Source organism: Schistocerca nitens, chromosome 3 (assembly GCF_023898315.1).
Source record: "Schistocerca nitens isolate TAMUIC-IGC-003100 chromosome 3, iqSchNite1.1, whole genome shotgun sequence".
Lineage (NCBI taxonomy): Eukaryota > Metazoa > Arthropoda > Insecta > Orthoptera > Acrididae > Schistocerca > Schistocerca nitens.
Genome location: NC_064616.1, coordinates 496,550,224 through 496,572,482, shown reverse-complemented (window position 1 = coordinate 496,572,482; position 22,259 = coordinate 496,550,224). Strand labels below are relative to the sequence as shown.

General features: G+C 44.7%; 1 protein-coding gene across 1 annotated transcript in view; it reads right to left on the bottom strand.

Moving 5' to 3' along the window:
• The window catches only part of LOC126248424 (microtubule-associated protein futsch-like), a 203,548-nt gene that overhangs the window by 102,811 nt on the left and 78,478 nt on the right, over nt 1-22,259 (bottom strand). The window contains exon 2 of the mRNA XM_049949392.1: nt 11,867-12,036. Coding sequence (XP_049805349.1) covers nt 11,867-12,036 — 170 coding nt within the window. The remainder of the gene's footprint in view (nt 1-11,866; nt 12,037-22,259) is intronic.

Genomic DNA, 22,259 nt, shown 5'->3' with positions numbered 1-22,259 from the left:
TGTGTGTGTGTGTGTGTGTGTGTGTGTGTGTGTGTGTAACATCTTATAGGACTTAACTGCTAAGGTCATCAGTCCCTAAGCTTAGACACTACTCAACCTAAATTATCCTAAGGACAATCACACACACCCATGCCCGAGGGAGGACTCGAGCCTCCGCTGGGACCAGCCGCACAGTCCAAGACTGCAGCGCCTTAAACCACTCGACTAACCCAAAGTGGCTGGGCCGTATCTAAATATCACAGTTAGTCTGATGTACCAGGTATGTACCAAGTCATCTGAGACTGACTAAGGAAATATGAGAACGTGGTCAATATTACCTGCTAAACGTCTATAACAACACTACTATCAAAATTAGCTACAGCATGCACTATACAGTAAATTATCTCAAAATTCCATATGGCAGTGTGGAGACGTTGATATTGCTACATTAGGGAATGATTATGAACTGTACATTGACCAACAAAATAACAGTAAGGAAAATTCTTAACATCACTGGGATTTGAATAGGACACTTGTAGTTCAAGTACCTGTGGGATTTGAAAAGGATACTTGTAATTCAAGTACCTGAACAAAGTGACTAGATGGTTGGTGACATTTCAGGGAATTGGTTTAAGAATTTTTATTCCAGAATTTCAGCTAAATCTTTCAGATTATCTCCCAGCATAAGATTATCAATGCCTACGTGCCAACACAGCCTGCCATTCACGGCAGAAGCAGTAGAATGCAGTTGCTGAATTTAACATCACGCCACTTTCCAGACTCTTTGCTGAACAGACTGGTGTATTCACACCACCGTTTCAACCAACAAACAACGTGGGAGGCGAGTCATGTACGTGGCCGCTGGAGGCTCTTGGTAGGGCAGGGCACAGCTGCTTCGCTCTCTGGGTTTGCAGATTTGAGGATGAGCAGAAGTTCTCTTATACTACAAGCTTCAGCCAGGGCAGACGGCTTAATAGAGCTTAATTCATCAGCATCATTAGATGTATATGGATCAAAACATAGTCTCTATTGTTTACACCAGCTGTGATTACTCTGTTACACTGGAATGTACTCCTGCAAGTTACAGTACAGTTCTGTCTTAAGATAATTCTGGGTGCTGCTTAAGATGTCCTTTCATTCTTCTTCTAGAAAAGGAGGGTAATGTACGCTAAAGCCTGCTGGCGGTCCAGATTTTGTTACCTCATTTCTACATCCATAATTTTGAGGCTCTAGATCTTTTCAGCAGGACCAGCCACCAGCCACACGACTGTGAACCACCACCTCAACAGTTTTCTGTTCCATTGAATTCTTCGACCAAACTCCTAGACTGACCGTCGAACTCTACCTCCGTCCCCAGAGCAACCTCTCTTTGTGTTCTGTCACTGAGAATAAATCCCAAGTTTTCTTTAGTTAACTCTTTAATTCTGCTACCTACCCTCTTGAAAGGTGTTTTCTACAGACTGATGAGTAGCTTAAATTAAAATTGAATTACGTGTAGAAAGCTGTTACAGGGTGTTTCAAAAATGACCGGTATATTTGAAACGGCAATAAAAACTAAACGAGCAGCGATAGAAATACACCGTTTGTTGCAATATGCGTGGGACAACAGTACATTTTCAGGCAGACAAACTTTCGAAATTACAGTACTTACAATTTTCAACAACAGATGGCGCTGCGGTCTGAGAAACTCTATAGTACGATATTTTCCACATATCCACCATGCGTAGCAATAATATGGTGTAGTCTCTGAATGAAATTACCCGAAACCTTTGACAACGTGTCTGGCGGAATGGCTTCACATGCAGATGAGATGTACTGCTTCAGCTGTTCAATTGTTTCTGGATTCTGGCGGTACACCTGGTCTTTCAAGTGTCCCCACAGAACGAAGTCACAGGGGTTCATGTCTGGCGAATAGGGAGGCCAATCCACGCCGCCTCCTGTATGTTTCGGATAGCCCAAAGCAATCACACGATCATCGAAATATTCATTCAGGAAATTAAAGACGTCGGCCGTGCGATGTGGCCGGGCACCATCTTGCATAAACCACGAGGTGTTCGTAGTGTCGTCTAAGGCAGTTTGTACCGCCACAAATTCACGAAGAATGTCCAGATAGCGTGATGCAGTAATCGTTTCGGATCTGAAAAATGGGCCAATGATTCCTTTGGAAGAAATGGCGGCCCAGACCAGTACTTTTTGAGGATGCAGGGACGATGGGACTGCAACATGGGGCTTTTCGGTTCCCCATATGCGCCAGTTCTGTTTACTGACGAAGCCGTCCAGGTAAAAATAAGCTTCGTCAGTAAACCAAATGCTGCCCACATGCATATCGCCGTCATCAATCCTGTGCACTATATCGTTAGCGAATGTCTCTCGTGCAGCAATGGTAGCGGCGCTGAGGGGTTGCCGTGTTTGAATTTTGTATGGATAGAGGTGTAAACTCTGGCGCATGAGACGATACGTGGACGTTGGCGTCATTTGGACCGCAGCTGCAACACGGCGAACGGAAACCCGAGGCCGCTGTTGGATCACCTGCTGCACTAGCTGCGCGTTGCCCTCTGTGGTTGCCGTACGCGGTCGCCCTACCTTTCCAGCACGTTCATCCGTCACGTTCCCAGTCCGTTGAAATTTTTCAAACAGATCCTTTATTGTATCGCTTTTCGGTCCTTTGGTTACATTAAACCTCCGTTGAAAACTTCGTCTTGTTGCAACAATACTGTGTTCTAGGCGGTGGAATTCCAACACCAGAAAAATCCTCTGTTCTAAGGAATAAACCATGTTGTCTACAGCACACTTGCACGTTGTGAACAGCACACGCTTACAGCAGAAAGACGACGTACAGAATGGCGCACCCACAGACTGCGTTGTCTTCTATATCTTTCACATCACTTGCAGCACCATCTGTTGTTGAAAATTGTAACTACTGTAATTTCGAAAGTTTGTCTTCCTGAAAACGTACTGTTGTCCCAAGCATATTGCAACAAACGGTGTATTTCTATCGCTGCTCGTTTAGTTTTTATTGCCGTTTCAAATACACCGGTCATTTTTGAAACACCCTGTATATTAGATGTGTTCAACCATTTTCTTACAGCGAGCGAGGTGGCGCAGCGGTTAGCACACCGGAATCGCATTCGGGAAGACGACGGTTCAATCCCGCGTCCGGCCATCCTGATTTAGGTTTTCCATAATTTCCCTAAATCACTTGAGGCAATTTCTGGGATGATTCCTTTGAAACGGCACAGCCGACAGCCTTCCCCATCTTTCCCTAATCCGATGGAACCGATGGCTTCGCTCGTTGCTCCCCTCCCCCAAATCAGCCAACCAACCATTTTCTTATACAACGATTGTGTTATTTAAATGCCGGCCGTGGTGGTCAAGCGGTTCTAGGCGCTCAGTCCGGAGCCGCGTGACTGCTACGGTCGCAGGTTCGAATCCTGCCTCGGGCATGGATGTTTGTGATGTCCTTATGTTAGTTAGGTTTAAGTAGTTCTAAGTTCTAGGGGACTGATGACCATAGATGTTAAGTCCCATAGTGCTCAGAGCCATTTGAACCATTTTTTGTTATTTAAATGGATCTTATGCTGAAAACAAACAATTTATTTTTGACAAGTGGATTACTAGCGCTTAATTGATCAGGATCACTGGATGTCCATGGATCAAAACATTTTCTTACTAGTGTTTACACTAGATGCGATTATTCTTTTACATTGGAATGTACCGAAGCGAGATACAATACAGTTCTCTCTTAAAATAGTTCTTTGAATTTTAACCCCCACCTTCAGGTGAAGTCTCAGCTCCATGAACACACTGGGAATATGTGATGCGTTATAAGACACTACTTCATGATGAATACACTAAACAGATTCAGAAGGATGTACGGGGCAGTTGTTGGAGATGAAGAAGCTTGCACAGGAGAGAGTAGCATGGGGAGCTGCATCAAACCAGTCTCTGGACTGAAGACCACAATAACAACAACTTTATTTTCGAAAGTGTAGCTGGTGTGAGTTAGGATAAATTTTTGTGCTTACCCCTTAGCAATTGGGTAATCCGTGAATAAGTTGTAAGGACTGTTAAGTACTTGTATTAGATGTTTTTGTACTCCTGCCCATGGGAGATAAGGCCTAGTTCTGACAAGTTTCCAGTAGCACAGTTTCTTACACTCCCAAGGCAGTGAGGTTACCCACTGTCTGTTCTGCCGATTTCGAGAGGCAATGCCCTTGGGCACTACCTGGCTATTTTGAGTCCACTTCTGTCTACTTCTTACCCTATACTATGCTACTGAGTCTATTCTTGCTTTCTGCCGTTGGGAGTGAGTTTTTCTTTTATACATGGCCAGTATCTATTTTTACCCCCTACTAATTTTATACTTTAGAATCTGTGCGGGGAGTAAAGTTTACTTGTTTTGGTTCAAATGGTTCAAATGGCTCTGAGCACTATGGGACTCAACTGCTGAGGTCATTAGTCCCCTAGAACTTAGAACTAGTTAAACCTAACTAACCTAAGGACATCACACACATCCATGCCCGAGGCAGGATTCGAACCTGCGACCGGAGCGGTTTCGCGGTTCCAGACTGCAGCGCCAGAACCGCGCGGCCACTTCGGCCGGCTTACTTGTTTTGTTTCTCTAATTTGGGTAATTGTAAGTTGTCAGGTATAAAATGATTGGTCCATTTTATATACCTTCCTAGATATTCAAAAAGATTTTGGGCTTGCAGCCGGTCGTCGTTAGCTTCCATCCACGATATTTCGACTGGACAACTTCCAGCCATCCTCAGGTTAGCCATCGAAGACTGACGAAGACGCCCTCCGTTCCGTAATATATAGCGTGCAGCGAGTATTCCGCGCATGCGTCAAAATCATATGGACAGACGAACCACACCGCCCCCCCCCCCCCCCCCCCCCCCAGCAGCGCCCTCGCTGGTGGAACTGCAGAACTCAGCTGTCTTCGGCGTTGTCAATTGCCGCGTCTCTCGGAGGACTCTGACGTCTTCGTCTGGACCAGATCTTAGAGATGACGGGGTTCCACGCATTATCTAGCTGGTAGCCGTTGTCACGGTTGATAAGATTGTCTGTCATGCGAATTTCCATTGATTGTTTTCTGTGGCCAAAATTATTGTCTTGTCATACTCCATTGAGTGTCCAGTGGAAATGCAATTCTCAGCAATTGCAGACTTGCTAGGTTGCAAAAGGCGAGTACAGCGTTGATGTTCAGTGCAACGTTCTTCTACTGTTCGCAATGTTTGTCCTATATATGACATGCCACTCTGACAAGGTATTTTATAAATTCCCGCCTTCCGCAATACTAGATCGTCTTTAACTGATCCCAGAAGGTCGGAAATCTTCGATGGTAAACGGAAAATTACTTTCACTTCGAAACCGTGGAGGATTCTTGCAATTTTGGAAGAAATGTTGCCAACAAAGGGAAGAAACGCCTAAGACTTTGTAGGCGTGCTCTCTTCTTTCTCCACTCTCTGTTTCTTTGGCTTAATTGCAAGTGCCTTGCTAATTTGCCGGGTAGAATATCCATTCTCTTTGAAAACCCTCTTCAGATAGGCAAGCTCTTCAGGCAAACTATCTGCATCTGACACTACATGAGCTCTGTGTACAAGTATTTTAAGTACACTCATTGTTTGCGATGGGTGATGGCAGCTGGACGAATTTAAATACAAATCATTATGTGTGGACTTTCGATAAACCGAATGCTCCAGAGAGCCATCACTTTTCCGTCTAACTAGCACATCCAAGAACGGGAGGCAACCATTTTTCTCGAATTCCATGGAAAACTGAAATGTTCTCATGAATGGAGTTGAGGTGACCTAAAAACTCCCATTAATTTTTCTTCTCCATGAGGCAACACTACGAAAGTGTCACCCACGTACCTCCAAAAAACAGTTGGTTTGAGGGCTGCTGATACAAGTGCTTTCTCCTCAAAATCCTCCATAAAAAGGGTGGCCACCAAGGGAGACAAGTAGCTACCCATGGTGACGCCGTCAATCTGTTCAAAATATTCTTGGTTGAACATAAAATATGTTGAGGAGAGAGCGTGGCGAAACAAAGCAGTGATTCACACCTGAAACGTATTGCCAATCAGTGCCTAGGAGTCTGCAAGAGGTACCTTTGTAAAAAGGGACACCACGTCAAAACTAACTGAAAGATCAGAAGTACTTAGGCGGAGAGCCCCCACGCTCTCTCCTCAACATATTTTATGTTCAGCCAAGAATATTTTGAACAGATTGACGGCGTCGCCATGGGTAGCCCCTTGTCTCCCTTGGTGGCCAACCTTTTTATGGAGGTTTTTGAGGAGAGAGCACTTGAATCAACGCTGTACTCGCCTTTTGCAACCTAGCAAGTCTGCAATTGCTGAGCATTGCATTTCCACTGGACACTCACTCAATGGAGTATGACAAGACAACAATTTTGGCCACAGCAACATCCTTTTGGGACTCCGTCATAAAAGAATCAGTGGAAATTCGCATGACAGACAATCTTATGAACCGTGACAATGGCTACCATCTAGATAATGCGTGGAACCCCGTCATCTCTAAGATCTGCTCCAGACGAAGACGTCAGAGTCCTCCGATAGCCACCGAGCGAGGTGGCGCAGTGGTTAGACACGGGACTCGCATTCGGGAGGACGACGGTTCAATCTCGCGTCCGGCCATCCTGATTTAGGTTTTCCGTGATTTCCCTAAATCGCTCCAGGCAAATGCCGGGATGGTTCCTTTCAAAGGGCACGACCGACTTCCTTCCCCGTCCTTCTCTAACCCGATGAGACCGATGACCTCGCTGTCTGGTCTCCTTCCCCAAAACAACCAACCAACCTCCGATAGCCGAGGCAATTGACAACGCCGAAGACAGCTGAGTTCTGCAGTTCCACCAGCGAGGGCGCTGCTGGGGGGCGGTGTGGTTCGTCTGTCCATATGATTTTGACGCATGCGCGGAATACTCGCTGCACGCTATATACACTCCCGGAATTTGAAATAAGAACACCGTGAATTCATTGTCCCAGGAAGGGGAAACTTTATTGACACATTCCTGGGGTCAGATACATCACATGATCACACTGACAGAACCACAGGCACATAGACACAGGCAACAGAGCATGCACAATGTCGGCACTAGTACAGTGTATATCCACCTTTCGCAGCAATGCAGGCTGCTATTCTCCCATGGAGACGATCGTAGAGATGCTGGATGTAGTCCTGTGGAACGGCTTGCCATGCCATTTCCACCTGGCGCCTCAGTTGGACCAGCGTTCGTGCTGGACGTGCAGACCGCGTGAGACGACGCTTCATCCAGTCCCAAACATGCTCAATGGGGGACAGATCTGGAGATCTTGCTGGCCAGGGTAGTTGACTTACACCTTCTAGAGCACGTTGGGTGGCACGGGATACATGCGGACGTGCATTGTCCTGTTGGAACAGCAAGTTCCCTTGCCGGTCTAGGAATGGTAGAACGATGGGTTCGATGACGGTTTGGATGTACCGTGCACTATTCAGTGTCCCCTCGACGATCACCAGTGGTGTACGGCCAGTGTAGGAGATCGCTCCCCACACCATGATGCCGGGTGTTGGCCCTGTGTGCCTCGGTCATATGCAGTCCTGATTGTGGCGCTCACCTGCACGGCGCCAAACACGCATACGACCATCATTGGCACCAAGGCAGAAGCGACTCTCATCGCTGAAGACGACACGTCTCCATTCGTCCCTCCATTCACGCCTGTCGCGACACCACTGGAGGCGGGCTGCACGATGTTGGGGCGTGAGCGGAAGACGGCCTAACGGTGTGCGGGACCGTAGCCCAGCTTCATGGAGACGGTTGCGAATGGTCCTCGCCGATACCCCAGGAGCAACAGTGTCCCTAATTTGCTGGGAAGTGGCGGTGCGGTCCCCTACGGCACTGCGTAGGATCCTACGGTCTTGGCGTGCATCCGTGCGTCGCTGCGGTCCGGTCCCAGGTCGACGGGCACGTGCACCTTCCGCCGACCACTGGCGACAACATCGATGTACTGTGGAGACCTCACGCCCCACGTGTTGAGCAATTCGGCGGTACGTCCATCCGGCCTCCCGCATGCCCACTATACGCCCTCGCTCAAAGTTCGTCAACTGCACATACGGTTCACGCCCACGCTGTCGCGGCATGCTACCAGTGTTAAAGACTGCGATGGAGCTCCGTATGCCACGGCAAACTGGCTGACACTGACGGCGGCGGTGCACAAATGCTGCACAGCTAGCGCCATTCGACGGCCAACACCGCGGTTCCTGGTGTGTCCGCTGTGCCGTGCGTGTGATCATTGCTTGTACAGCCCTCTTGCAGTGTCCGGAGCAAGTATGGTGGGTTTGACACACCGGTGTCAATGTGTTCTTTTTTCCATTTCCAGGAGTGTATTACGGAACGGAGGGCGTCTTCGTCAGTCTTCGATGGCTCACCTGAGGATGGCTGGCAGTTGTCCAGTCGAAATATCGTGGATGGAAGCTAACGACGACCGGCTGCAAGCCCGAAATCTTTTTGAATATTTAGTTCGCCGGGAAAATTTTAAATTTCACGCCTTCCTAGAAGTTACATGTGATAGTACATGAAGCACACAAGTGCGTTTGGGTTCTCCGTATAACAAGAACTGTATTATTGGAAATGATGTATAAATTTTGTATATGGTAATACAAGTATCAGCGAATTTCGAGTTTGTGTTTATCAGTAACTTTGAAGTTACTTACAGTTAGCGGTTATTTCCAGTGTGAACATCCACCAGATGCTACACTGTTACTATTCATAAACACAGTAAAGATTAGTCCATTTTTTAAATGTTTGATTTAACAATTCTTTGACAGAGGTTGACAATATAACCAGATGCAATTTTCTCTTAATAACACTACAGAAAATCAATTGTAACAGAGGCTTCCTCTGTAGGTCCCCTACCTGGCCAACGCGTCTGCCAAAGGTATCTCTGGCGCTCTTTTGTGAACACACTAAGCCACCACTACTTACGGAACAGGGGGGATGTACAGAGTGACCAGTCAGTTGGGGATATTTTAGGGAATTGGTTTAAAAATCTCCTGTGGAGTCCTGAAAACACTCTCTCAGTATAATTTCACCAATGCTTACATGCCATCCCAGCCTTCCTTTCAGGAAAGAGGTAGTTCAGTCCAGTATAAGATGCTGATTTCAACATCACGCCACTTTTTGGCATCTCTGCTGAACAGACTGACATACCTACGACACCATTTTAACCAATGGGAACGTGAGAGATGAGTCACATGTGTGGTCGCTGGAAAGTGTTAGAGGGAAAAGTGCTGTTGCTTCGCTCTCTTGGTTTCCAACTTTGAGGCCGAGCAGAAGCTTTCTTATACTCCAGACTTCAGCCAGAGTGGCTGTGTTCACAGGACCAGCCACTATCCATATGAACGTGAACCACCACCTCTCCCATTTCATATTCTCTACATTTCTTTGACCAAGCTCCTAGACTAGCAGTCAACATGTACCTCTGCCCCCAACTCGAGTCCTTTCTCTATTCTGTCATTGAGAAAATATCCTAATTTAACTAGTTCTTTTATTTCACTGTCTCCCTTCGATGCTCACCCCCCTCACTCAGCATCCTGTACATACTATTACAGCACTGTGTTTTAATGATAATTAATGAACAAATGATTCTGAATCACACAGAAATAATTATCTAATGGCTAACATCAAGAATTTTTTAAAAGACAGGAAGGATGCAACTACTTACTTTCAAGAGGCGAATTCCAAATAACTGTCAAGAGACACGCTTACAAGTAGAAAAAAACTATATGCGGCTTTCGGAACTTATATCTTTCTTCCTCAGAAAAGAAAGAAATATTGAGTGAGAAAGGTGGGAATGGAGGGAAAGTCACTCAAACGCAAGGTTGAGAAGGACCAACTTGTGGCGAGGTCAAGGGGGAACGTAGATGAAGATGATAGCAGCAGGGAGAGTAGGAGCTCAAAGATAGCACATTAGTTAGCACTGTTTCAACTTCAGTCTAGAAGGACCATTGATCTTTTCCACAATAGCGTCTGGTCAGCCTCCTCCTGGAACCCTTCGATGAATACAGCTCCCATTTCCTAAAAACTCAGAATCATCCTGCCACTTTCTTCCAGTACCACCCAGAACTGTAGCGTCTCAGTATACTATTTCACCAAGGCTACGATTTTCTCAGGTCAAAGACGGAACGAGATAATCTATATCTGATATGCTTCCCACACCACCCACTGTTGTCTTCTATTGCTCTCCTACTGCCAAACCATCGGTAATTCCCACAACACCAAGGGCAGAGTAACAAGACAAACCACACATGTTGCTTAAAAGTAGCCATCACGCCGACGACTGTTTTGAATACCACAGTGCTTTAATAGGCACGGTACTGTTGGAGATAGTACGCTGTTGCCTTCCTCTACATGTTGTTTATCAGCGTTTTTAGGAGTTACCACCAGTAACTTGGTTGATAGTGTGAGCTTTCACATAAGAATTCTCCCTCTGTGGGACATCCAGTCCTCAGTTACTAACATGCGTTACAGTGTGACTCAAGGAACCCGAGTGCCCGCTACAAAACACAGGCCATTTGGATCCCAGTCCCTGAAATCCTCAGCTGGAAAATTGCTCTCCAACGTATCCTCGTCTTGCACCTGCCACACTTCCGGATTTAACGTCTGTTAAAAACATCCCCTTTTCTCCCCACAGTGGAAGAATTTCACTCTTTATTCAATTATTTAATCCTGTAATTTTATAACTTTTTATCTTCCTCAACCTGCCCTCTACCACCGTTTCTCTCTCTCGTGTTTTCCTTATACTCCCCTCCTTTTCTGCATTTCTCTTAGTTTTTAGTTGCACTGATAATCCATTTTCTTCCTTTTTAATCCATCTTTATTTCTCACCCTCTGATGGCATCTCTGGACTGAATCTAGCGCAATGTTTACCAATGTAGTGTCTTTGAATTCTATCTCTAACGCCTTCCCCTCCATCCGTACCATCAATCTTGCTAGAAACAAGTAGGTCACTCTCCAGCTGGGATCTGCGTGACGTGCCTGTCCTTTCCAACCATCCAAAAATATCAATTTTCCTTCCATAGGAAGCTACGAACTAGTTCCAAAAGTTGAGTATATTTTCTCTACTTTTAAGCATATCTGTCGGAATATTTGGAATTTTGTGTCCTGCTGGTAAGTTGTAGTCAGACATTTTATCCGTTGCTATTTTACGGTCCTATTTAAATTTTCTTTTTCATTGCATCATCTAAATTCTATACAGATGTGAATGCAAATGATGCCACCTGGAACAATGACTGTAAGAGGGGTTTTGAATCCACCATGGAAAAAGAAACTACTCTGATTTTACAAGTATGTATCATTGTAAACGCCAAACAACAAAAACAAATGGTTAGCAAAAGATTATCTATGGAATAACCTAACATGTGTCTCTCTTTGAATATGTGCCACAGTTTTTAATGTCAAAATTGCTCACTCTTATTTGTTAGCCAAAACATTTAACTGAGATCGCATTTCTCTATTAATGACATGTGCAAACTTGTAAGAGCGTACTTGGAGAAAGTAGTGTCAAAAATGGAAAGTAGTGAAACTTTGGTCTTGATTCTTGGAGACAACTGTATGGAAGTTACACCCACAAGGATAATTCCTGATAATGTGCCCAATTTTTTGAAATGTAGTATTTTATTATACATTCGGAGAATTTCAGTTATTCGTGAAGCTCACGATGAATTTGTCCATAAAAGACGATGAGATGCAGTAACGTAGCAGTTCAGTGTGTATACGACACATAACTGAACGACTGTGCTACAGGCTGCGAGTCTTTCATATAGCACTTTGTGGCTTGGTATGCCTGTGTGTGGACCTTCAGGAGGATTTGAAACACAATAAGTCTTACCTTGCCAAAGCTGCCTTTGCCCAAAACTTTGAGGAACTGGAAGTCCTCAGCCGCGTATTTCCGAAAGCGTGGTATGGACGTCGCAGGTGGCTTCGGCCCATCCTCCAGCGACAGTGCGGGGTTGTTGGCCAGAGGGGAGCTGCCGTCGCGCTCACTGGCCACCGATGGCACTGCGGATCGAAACACAGATCTGTAGACTGCATTACAATAAATCACATACCAAGCAAAGAACTGTATCAATCATGTATTAATCCATGGTTCATTGAAATGTCACAAATATTAACCGATGAATCACATTTCAAAATTGCACGTAAGTTCTTAGGCTAGTTGACAGCATGTTGTTGACCAGAAGTACCCAACACTTCCTCAGACTATGTGGCAGTGAAGCTGAAAATGTGTTCAGCCAGCGAAACGAAACCACCAGAAAACGAAGCCACATTAAGAGTATAACGATATAGAATAAGGTTGTTTAGCGAAAATCACACCGCATGAGAATTTACTCATATAATGAACCACACAATGCAATGAATTTGTAGACTGTCATTAGATAGGATTGTATACTATAAACAGATGTTTTTTCCAGAAATATTCAGTTATCAGATAACTCCCAGAGTGTCAGTGTTGTCAGGAGCGAGTGATGATAAAGAAATTAGACTACTGAGTTCACCACCGATACATAAAATTCGAAATGAAAATTCGCCCTGCGCCACAAATGCATTTTATTTAGTTCGTACGAAACTCAGTGGAAAGTGAAGCAGTTTTAGGAAGGAAGGAATATTAGAATGTACCGTTCTGACGACGACGAGGTCATTAAGGCGGAACACAGGCTCGGACTTGGGGGAGAAATCTGTCGTGTCCTTTCAAAGGAGCCAATGATTTTGGTGAATCACGGAAAAACCAAAAACTGGATGACTGGACGAGGATTTAAACCGTCATCCACCTCCCCCAAAATGAACATTATTGAGCATATCTGGGATGCCTTGCAACGTGCTATTCGGAAGAGACATCCACGATCTCGTACTCTTAAGGATTTATGGACAGCCTTGCAGGATTCATGGTATCAATTGCCTCCAGCACTACTTCAGTCATTAGTCGAGCTTCATGCCACGTCGCGTTGCGGCACTTCTGCGTGATCGCGGTAGTCCAACACGATATTAGGCAGGTGTACCGGTCTCTTTGGCTCTTCAGTGTAGCTTCTATGAAGTACTTTAAAACGAACCAGCATCACGTCGCGTATTTAGACGCTAAAATACGTGGTCCGTGGAACCTGGGTTGGACGCCGCAGGCACTAATTGTCATTATTATATCAAAACATTTTATAAAATTTATTTTTATCATTATTAAAATCCTGGGCTTCTGTAGCTAGTTATATGTGGATGTGGTGGTGAGCTATATTTGTGGCGAGGGGGCGGGGAGGGGATGGGGGGAGAGGGGGAAGAGACGGTACGACTCCTCTTCAAACCCGCCCCCCTCACAATCGAAAGAATCAGGCATCCGTGCTTCACCTTCGGTATGGGGAGAGTTATTTTCGAAGTTTTCTGCTTGCAAATTTACCTTTCTCTCATGTTTTGTATGAGGACTTTCTTCTTTATATTCAGTTCTCTATACGGCAAATTGTCTTAGAACTTGATTGTTTTCGGTCAGATCACGAAGAGTTGGAAATGAAACACGTGGACTGACGAAAGGGAATATTTGAAAAGGGACTTATAAATGCATGGGATGGCCCTAATGGAACCCAATTTCTCATTGTCTCCGTTTCGTGAAGAGATGGGTGTTTAGAAATTCGCCAACTACCATTGTTTATTTGCTAAGAGTCACGCATTAGTACCTCTCTTCACCGACGTGAGGGCTTCTACGATGAGCTTCTGGTTCACTCCACACAGGTGCGGCATCAGCTTCTCACACTTTCTATGGCAGTTGACGTCACAGTCTGGAATTAAGCAGAAACCTCAGCGAACAAATACACAAAACATATGTGACAGTTACGTCTTCTTCATCAAGCACTCTTTTAGTGGCGGCCCAACACTTCCGCTTTACGATCGTTTCCCGCTACGCACAGAGGTATCGCAGCCATTTAGTAACGAAAGCAAACGCAACTTAATTCCCTGTGGAAGATATCACGTTTTAAACAACGAATTTCATGCGGAATGTGTCTCTTACGCTTACCGTAATTTCGTAATGTCTTTCTTCTACGCCATTATAAAATTCTAGTTTCAGTAAAAAGATACATCCGTAGGAGCCGACGTCGCAAACACGCTAGTGAGCTGAGCCGGAGGTAGCCAATTCGAATCTTAATGATGAAAGAAATAATCAGGACCAATATGCCGACAAGAATGGTAGCACACAGTTCCCGAAAACCACACTGTGAGACCATGTTCTGAATTAAATCTCAAACATATGTCCATTATCTCATTGATTGAACGTGAACATATGAATTACTCAGTTGGTAGATGATGTTAAACTCAACGAACAACTTGGTCCTATTAGAAGGGACAAACTGTATGTTCAAATGGCTCTGAGCACTATGGGACTTGACATCTGGGGTCTTCAGTCCCCTAGAACTTAGAACTACTTAAACCTAACTAACCTATGGACATCACACACATCCATGCCCGAGGCAGGATTCGAACCTGCGCCCATAGCAGTCGCGCGGTTCCAGCCTGAAGCGCCTAGAAGCGCTCGGCCACAGCGTTGGAGTTACACACTGTGCGAAAATTAGTAAAAAGAACTTCCCCTTCCAGTACCAAGAATGGCTCTAGCCTGGTGGGACATTGTGTCAAACTGAGCTAGCACTGCAGATACAGGTATGTAATCACATGCTGCTTCAACTCTACGACAGTGCACTTCAGTCATAGTGGCTAGTGACTGGTGCATGCCAGATCCTCAGAAACCAATGACCAGATGTTTTGAGTGGATTAAAGATTTGAAGATCTTGGTCGCCAAGTCAACAGCAGAATACTCTCAGTACGTAGTAAGCCAGACAGCACGGGTAACATATGGTCTTGCGTTGTCTTGTTGAAAGATAACATCACAGACACCTTGAAGATAGGTTACTGCCTACAGCCTTACCATGTCAGAAGTTTATGGCTGCTGTCTAAATTACTGGCAATGCGAGCCAAAGGTAACCATGTTGTATATCCAGTTGTGCCATTCACACCTTCAAATCGGATGCTTGGCCTCGTATTGCAACAACGAGGCCCCACTCATGGATATGTCTATTGTGATGCTGGACGCAGAGCCAGTACTCGCCTGATACACTGTTGCGCCAATCCGCTGCTCTGTGTTGTCACTGGACAGCTTCTGTCAGTGCGTCTCTCTCTCTCTGCTGCCTTGTGAAGGGAAGCTGCAACATTGGTGACTGTTGTGATGTTTCAGATGTGTGGGTACCTACCTTCCTGCAACCAAGCCCATTTTCTTACTCAAGGTACGTATTGCGGCTATACGATCCTGCGCAATCGAACGCATGGGGCCGCTATCCAGCATGGGGTTGAGTGTGGCCACAATTGTGGGATCCCGATCAACAAGAGCAACACCATAAAGGGGCGACAAACTGCAGTCTCGGTAAGCCACGATCTTGCCGCTGTCTAATTCTGACACGTGTTGGTACACATTTCCATTTATTACACAAAGCCTAATACAATCTTCTCACAAAAAACAACATAATTCAAAAGCTATTTATTATGAGAAACCTGCTGTGTAATGTTTCCTTATTTACAGAATGCAGAAGGCGTTACTTCTACCTATTTGGTTTCACTGCACTGCAATATATATATCATCTATATCCACGTACGTAGTACATATATGCCGATTTGACGTTTGTTGCCTGGCGTCTTCATAGTGTTGCTATTGCTGTGGGCATCAGAGTGATTAATAAACGTGATGGGGGAGAGAACATAACACTATAAGACTTAGCAATAGATCAGTTTTCATCGCATTCAAGTCAGCAAAATCTGGTGGACCAGCCATCAACGTATGTTCACTATCATCTTTACTTTTCTTTTTGTGAAAAGTACTACATACGCTAATGTAATTACTATCTCTCATAATGATGTCCTCCAAACCTTGTTTACAGTTTAAATTTTAAACTCAGCTGTAGCTCCTGCATCCCCTTAGATACCCACTGCAAATTTATAACTAATTCCAGTTTATGTAGCATCTATCATTTAAGGCTAGCTTTCAATGACAGTTTTGTTGCCAGGTAGACGTTCAATTTCTTAATATCTTATCGAAATAAATGTGTCAAATACAACAGAAACTTAAATTTTTGATGTAGCTTGCTGATTAAAACAGGATGCTAGTTACGTGTACAGGGTGTCTCATGAGGAATGGTTAATATTCAGTGATACGACAGGAACGATCATTCGAAGCAAAAAAAGTATAGCAAACATGGGCTATAACGTGTGCGTGTTAAGAGTTACGAGCACTACTTCATCTTCGATACTGTGAAGCTCTCTCTTCTACTGCAAGCTCTTTGTTTTTTATCTTTTGAAAGGTGGTAGTATGGATCACAACAAGAATAAACGTCCAGCAATCAAGGGCTCTCAAATGCATATGTTAAGAGATGCAAGCACTTGTTCAGTAGAAGAGATGCGTCTTCATAATAGCGAAGATGAGTAAGTGCTGATAGCTCTTCAGGTACGCATTTTGGAGGCCTTAATACACTTTTTGCTACGAATGATGTTCGTCTCATATCCCTATATACTGAACATTCTTCCTAGGACACCATGTAGATCATGAGTTAATTAGTGGTGGATACACTGTCATGAATGCGTGCATTCCAGAGAAACTCTGCAAGGAAAATAACTAGATCAGTGTTAGAGAAGATAAAGTGGGCTGGAGTGTCTAAGACCATTAGAGATATTCCAACATCTGTCGAGCGTGCATCCAACAGGGAAATCACGGAAAACTTAAATCAGGATGGCCGGACGCGGGATTGAACCGTCGTCCTCCCGAATGCGAGTCCAGTGTGCTAACCACTGAGCCACCTCGCTCGGTTTACGATAAGGATGACGAAGTAAATTCCGAGTGTAATCAATTTAATTGTAGAAATTTGGATGTTGACAATTATAACGTAATTACTGTGATAATAGTGTCAGAGGAAGCATCCGAAACGACAACAGTATTTCGCTTTAGGACTAGAACAGAGAATAATATACTATTAAAAATTACTTTGAGAAAGAAATTGATAAAAGTGTTATTACAGAGGTTGATAATTGTAGAAATTATATATGTAATAATGTATGCGAGAGCATCAACAACTTACAAATAGCGAAACACAGATCACTGTCAAATTATGGTGTTCATATAACTCATAAATGGATCATGCTGATTTATATAATCATGGCCAGACATATTCTCGTGTAAAATAAAACGGTTACATTTTTTATTGGAAGCGAGATAAATATGACAAAGATGATATAAATTGTAAGTGGAAAGAAGTGTAAAATGGACATAGGGTGCGAGTTAACTGCATACACAGCAGGAGAACAAGCAATGTATCATCAGAGTCAATGACGTGTAGGAAGCAATGTCGTAACAGGAGGGTAGCATGCAGTAAACATGATAAAACAGAATACAGCCGTCATCTAAAGCGAAGAAAGAAAGTGTGATATACGTAACGTTAGTAGAAACGAACATACTGAAACATACAAGTATGTTGCATGGGCTTACAGAGGACATACAAATTAATATTGTGGTATTGACTATGGGGACAGTTGTTTCCGCCATTTGTTGCTCAATATGAAATGTAAATAAATGAACCCGTTGCTCTTTAAACTTTTGAGTAATATGTTTCTTTATCTTTCTCTTTGTGCAGCAGTTACCCACAGAATTATGACGTGCCAAGTACAAATTATTGAGACCCTGCTGTATGCTGGAATAGCTCCTTTCCCCCTCCCCTTTCCCCCTCCCCACCCAACATTTGTATACGCTGAATAGATCTCCTGATAAACGTGTTCTTGAGCCGTAACGAATTCTACAGTTGTCCGTATAGTTTATCAAATGTTGATACACTCACTCGAACGTACTGAAAAAGCTTCTCAGACTTATTACGGAGCTCTTAAAACATGGCGTGAGGCGCCGGAGTTCATTCCTTTTTAAATTAATTGGATGAATCCACTGTATTTTCTTTTTTCTAGTTTTTAAGCGACGATAAACTAAAACGCAAGCTATCACTTGTTCCTGTTCCATTTCATTGGGGCTGTGCTGAGAGACTGAGAAGGAAGAAAATTGATTGGCATGCCATTCACAACAGCAACACGACAAATATGAAAACACAGCGGCGACATGACGTGCGGATCTGCCTGTGTAGCTGCGTGGTCAGCGCTGAGGATTGCTAACGGCCCGGGGTCGATGCCCTGCCGGGTCGGAGATTTTCTCCTCTCAGGGTCTGTGTGTCGAGATGGCTGTATGGGCACGCACCGAAAACCAACAAAATAATGAAACACATGGCGTGCGCACGGTGACGTTTAGACGACTGCTGGGCAAGTGTGAAATCAGCTTTAAAGTGTGTCAGTTGTACTTAGTAGCGCCACTAACACTGGCAAGCGAATTTCGCAACACCAGCATTCTGTCCCAGTTCTCGCAGAATAAATGCTGCTGCTGTCCGTTCGATTTCCATGTGTTTCGATTTTCTGAATAATATCTAAAACTGTGGTCGGCTGCTGAAATTTCATAGTTTCTGCAACATTACGAGGAGATACTTGATATTTGTGTTTTCTGCAAAAATAAGCGTGTTTTTCATACGCAGTATTTATAAACACACTATTTACCCCACTATCTGGGAAGTTTTTCGCGTGTTCTACATCTGCTCCTAAGCCACCAGACCACTTTCAACCTAACTTGGTACACATACGACTTACTCTCTGGAAAGAATGGCTGTGGTGGTAAGAACCACTCACCTGTCAAAGGGGCAGAGGTGGGGTTCGGGGTGGGGGTGAAAAAGTAGCGGAAATTACCAGATTATATTGTTCCAGTATATGAGAATAAGAGCATACTTTTGTGTACAGTATCCACCTATACCACTGCATGTACCTGCAAAATTATATCATTGTAAGACACACAGGTCTGGAGACATGCCGTCATGAACATTGAGTCACGTGAAAAAGAAGCTGCAGGGTGACTTACAGACAAAGGTGAAATACGTGTACAAACATGTGTGAAATATGTTGAATATAAATGACATATACATTGGTGTCCAAAATTAAAGTAACAAATGGATATTTTGATAGGTTGCGTTTATTTTACCAAAAAACAGTATAAAAAGATGGCAGTAAAGTAGAAACAATATAAAGAATACAGAACGCAAAAACTGCAACATGCATAACGGTAGACAAAAATATTCTTCGTCTTTTCCAGTTTAACGGATTTCCGCACAGATTCCGACAACTGGTTAATGTGCTCAGTATAGGGTGTAACCACTTCTGGCAGCAATACAGGCATTACAAAGGCAGGGCATGCAGTCAGTGATGCCATCTGTTACACGTTGAGGCAATAAGGCCCATTATTCCTGCATAGCTGCTCTCAGTCTTGGAGAGTGGCTGGCGGATGCTGACGTGATTCATCCCTTGTCCCTAGAGCATCCCAGACATGCTCAAAGCGATTCAAATCGGCAGAGAGAGCAGACCACAGCATGCATGTAATATATTCTATTTTCAAGAAAGTATCAACCACCCGTGCTCTATTAGATCGAGCATTATTGTCCATCACTACGAAGTCTGGGCCCACAGCACCTCGCAACAACCGTACATGAGGTCCCAAGATCTCGATACGATACCTGACAGCAGTTAAACCTTGCCTATTCATCTGTACAATTCGAGTGGTCAGCAAAATCCCTGTCCACAGCATTAGGGATCCTCCTCGATACCAGCCTCTTTCCACAATGCCTGGGTCCGAGAATGGTGTTCCACGTTCCCTCCAGATGAGAATCCGTCGAGAATCTCTCTCCCGACCACCTCGGGATTCATGTGTGAAAAGAACACTGGCACACTATTCGACCGTCCTGGCGGCATGAGCATAACGACGGCTCCAGTCTAGACGTTTCCTTTCGTGAAAACGCGTCAGAGGTACACGGACATCAGGTTTCTGAAAATAAAGCTCACCCTACCGAAGCCCTCCGTACACCGTTTGCCTCGATACAACACGTCCAGTTGATGCTGCGAGGTCAGATGCCAGTTTCTGCGCAGTGCTAAGGGTGTGCCGCCATGTCCTTGCAGCCAAATAACGGTCCACTCTTCCAGATGTCACACATGGTTGGCCCTCTACTGGTCTTAGAGATACAGTTTCGGTCTCTATAAACTGTCGCAAAATTCGAGAAAAACAACGGTTCACATTAAGCCACCAGGCCACATCTGTTTGCGTCTTTCCTGCCTCCATTTTGACTGTGGCCCTCCAGCGCAGAGAGCTTGGTAGGCGTCTTGTCTGTGCCATACTGTACCGTCTGTGACTGTGTAAACAGCGATTGTGGATGTGGGACTACCCGGTAAACATCACCCAATTTGATAGGTGCCCTGATGTTATCGCTGGCGTGGTTGTCCGTTGACCGGAATGCCACCTTCCGTGCAGAACACGATTGTGTGGACATCTGCTGACAGTTTGTATGATCATATCATGTATTAGACACAGGATGGAGAAACAGCAGTTTGTTGCTTTAATTTTGGACACCAGTGTATGTGAAATGTGCGTACGTGGTCAAAGCTATGAGTAAAAAGCTCCTCCTAGGCCCCTCGATCGATTTCAACCAAATTTACTACACGTATCACTTACTACCTAGAAAGAAATAATGCAGAAGTAAGAACCAGCAACTTCATATTGGGCTGAGGGTGATTAAACGGGGGAGGAGGAGGTAGATCGAGACAGGGAGGGGGAAATGGACAGAGAAAGGGAAGAGGGGGAAATGGACAGAGAAAGGGAAGAGGAGGAGATGGACAGAGGAAGGAGTATGGGCAGATGGACAGAGATAGAGGGGATGAGTGGATAGACAGAGGGCAGTATCAGATGGACAGGGGATGGCGAAAAGTGGATTGATGGGTGGGGGAGGGGGGGGTGGAGAAAATGGACACAAAGTGGGGCAGCAGGAGATGAACTAATGAAAGATTGGAATAAATATATACCCGGGCAATGCCAAGTTCAAATGGTTCTAATGGCTCTGAGCAATATGGAACTTAACATCTGAGGTCATCAATCCCCTAGAATTTAGAACTACTTAAACCTAACTAACCTAAGGACATCACACACATCCATGCCCGAGGCAGGATTCGAACCTGCGACTGTAGCAGCCCCGCCGTTCCGGACTGCAGCGCTAGAACCGCACGGCCACTGCGGCCGGCTATCTCCAATAGGAACAGAGCCCCTGCCATATAGGCTGCTCTGTATAACATGTATTATGTGGGTAAAGTCTCAGCCTGCCTCATCGACCTGCTTTGCTGTGTAGCTTACCCATCAGGGGCAAGAAATGGTTTACCAGCCCCAGATGTGTAGGGTGCCCTCCACAAGTGTATGAGTATTGGCCTTTGATTGATCTCTTTTGCAGGACCTACACCTGTGAATTGGCATGGATAGAAGAAGGCTGAGATGCAAAGAGGAAGGATGGACAGAGAGATGGAGTATGATGGACACAGAAAGAGGACTGGAGGGGATGGGCATAGAGAGGGCAGAGGAGGAGATGGACAGATAGAGAGGGTGTGGAAGAGAGAGAGAGATTAGGTAAGGGCAAAATGGATAAGGACAGAAGAGAGGAGGATAAGCTGGACAGGGGGAGAGGGGGAGGAAGAGGTAGACAGATTGAGGTGGGAGGATGAGGTGGACGCCAGAGATTAGGGAGCAGGAGGTGTGTCTAATTATGTGTTCAATACATACACAGGCAAGATTGCGGGGAAGAGTAGTAAGTAAAATAAAAACGGAACCAAAAAACCAATTTGCATAAAGATCGTGGTTTTAAATGCAAGCATTGTAGAAATTGTGTACTGTATGTAGGAAATTTTGGAAATTTGTGGTAAGGTCCTATGAGACCAGACTGCTGAGGTCATCGGTTCTTAAGCTTACGCACTACTGAATCTAACTTAAACTAACTTATGCTAAGGACAACACAAACACTCATGCCCGAGGGAGGACTCGAACCTCCGACGGGGGAAGCCGCACGAACCGTTCCAAGGCGCCTCAGACCACACGGCTACCCCGCTCGGCCTATTGTATGCAGGAAATAGCCCCAATGTGTGATATGACAGTTGTAAATGTAAAATTTAGACGTGTTCATGATACCTACATTTAGGAATACAATAAAATTGTAAAATCTCGGAAGAGTGGTGCGTCCGTAGATGATACTTTTAAGTCTTATGTTGGTTGATTTGCTTTATCAGACAGCATTTGCTTGTTAGAGAGTTATTTCTGTGATGAG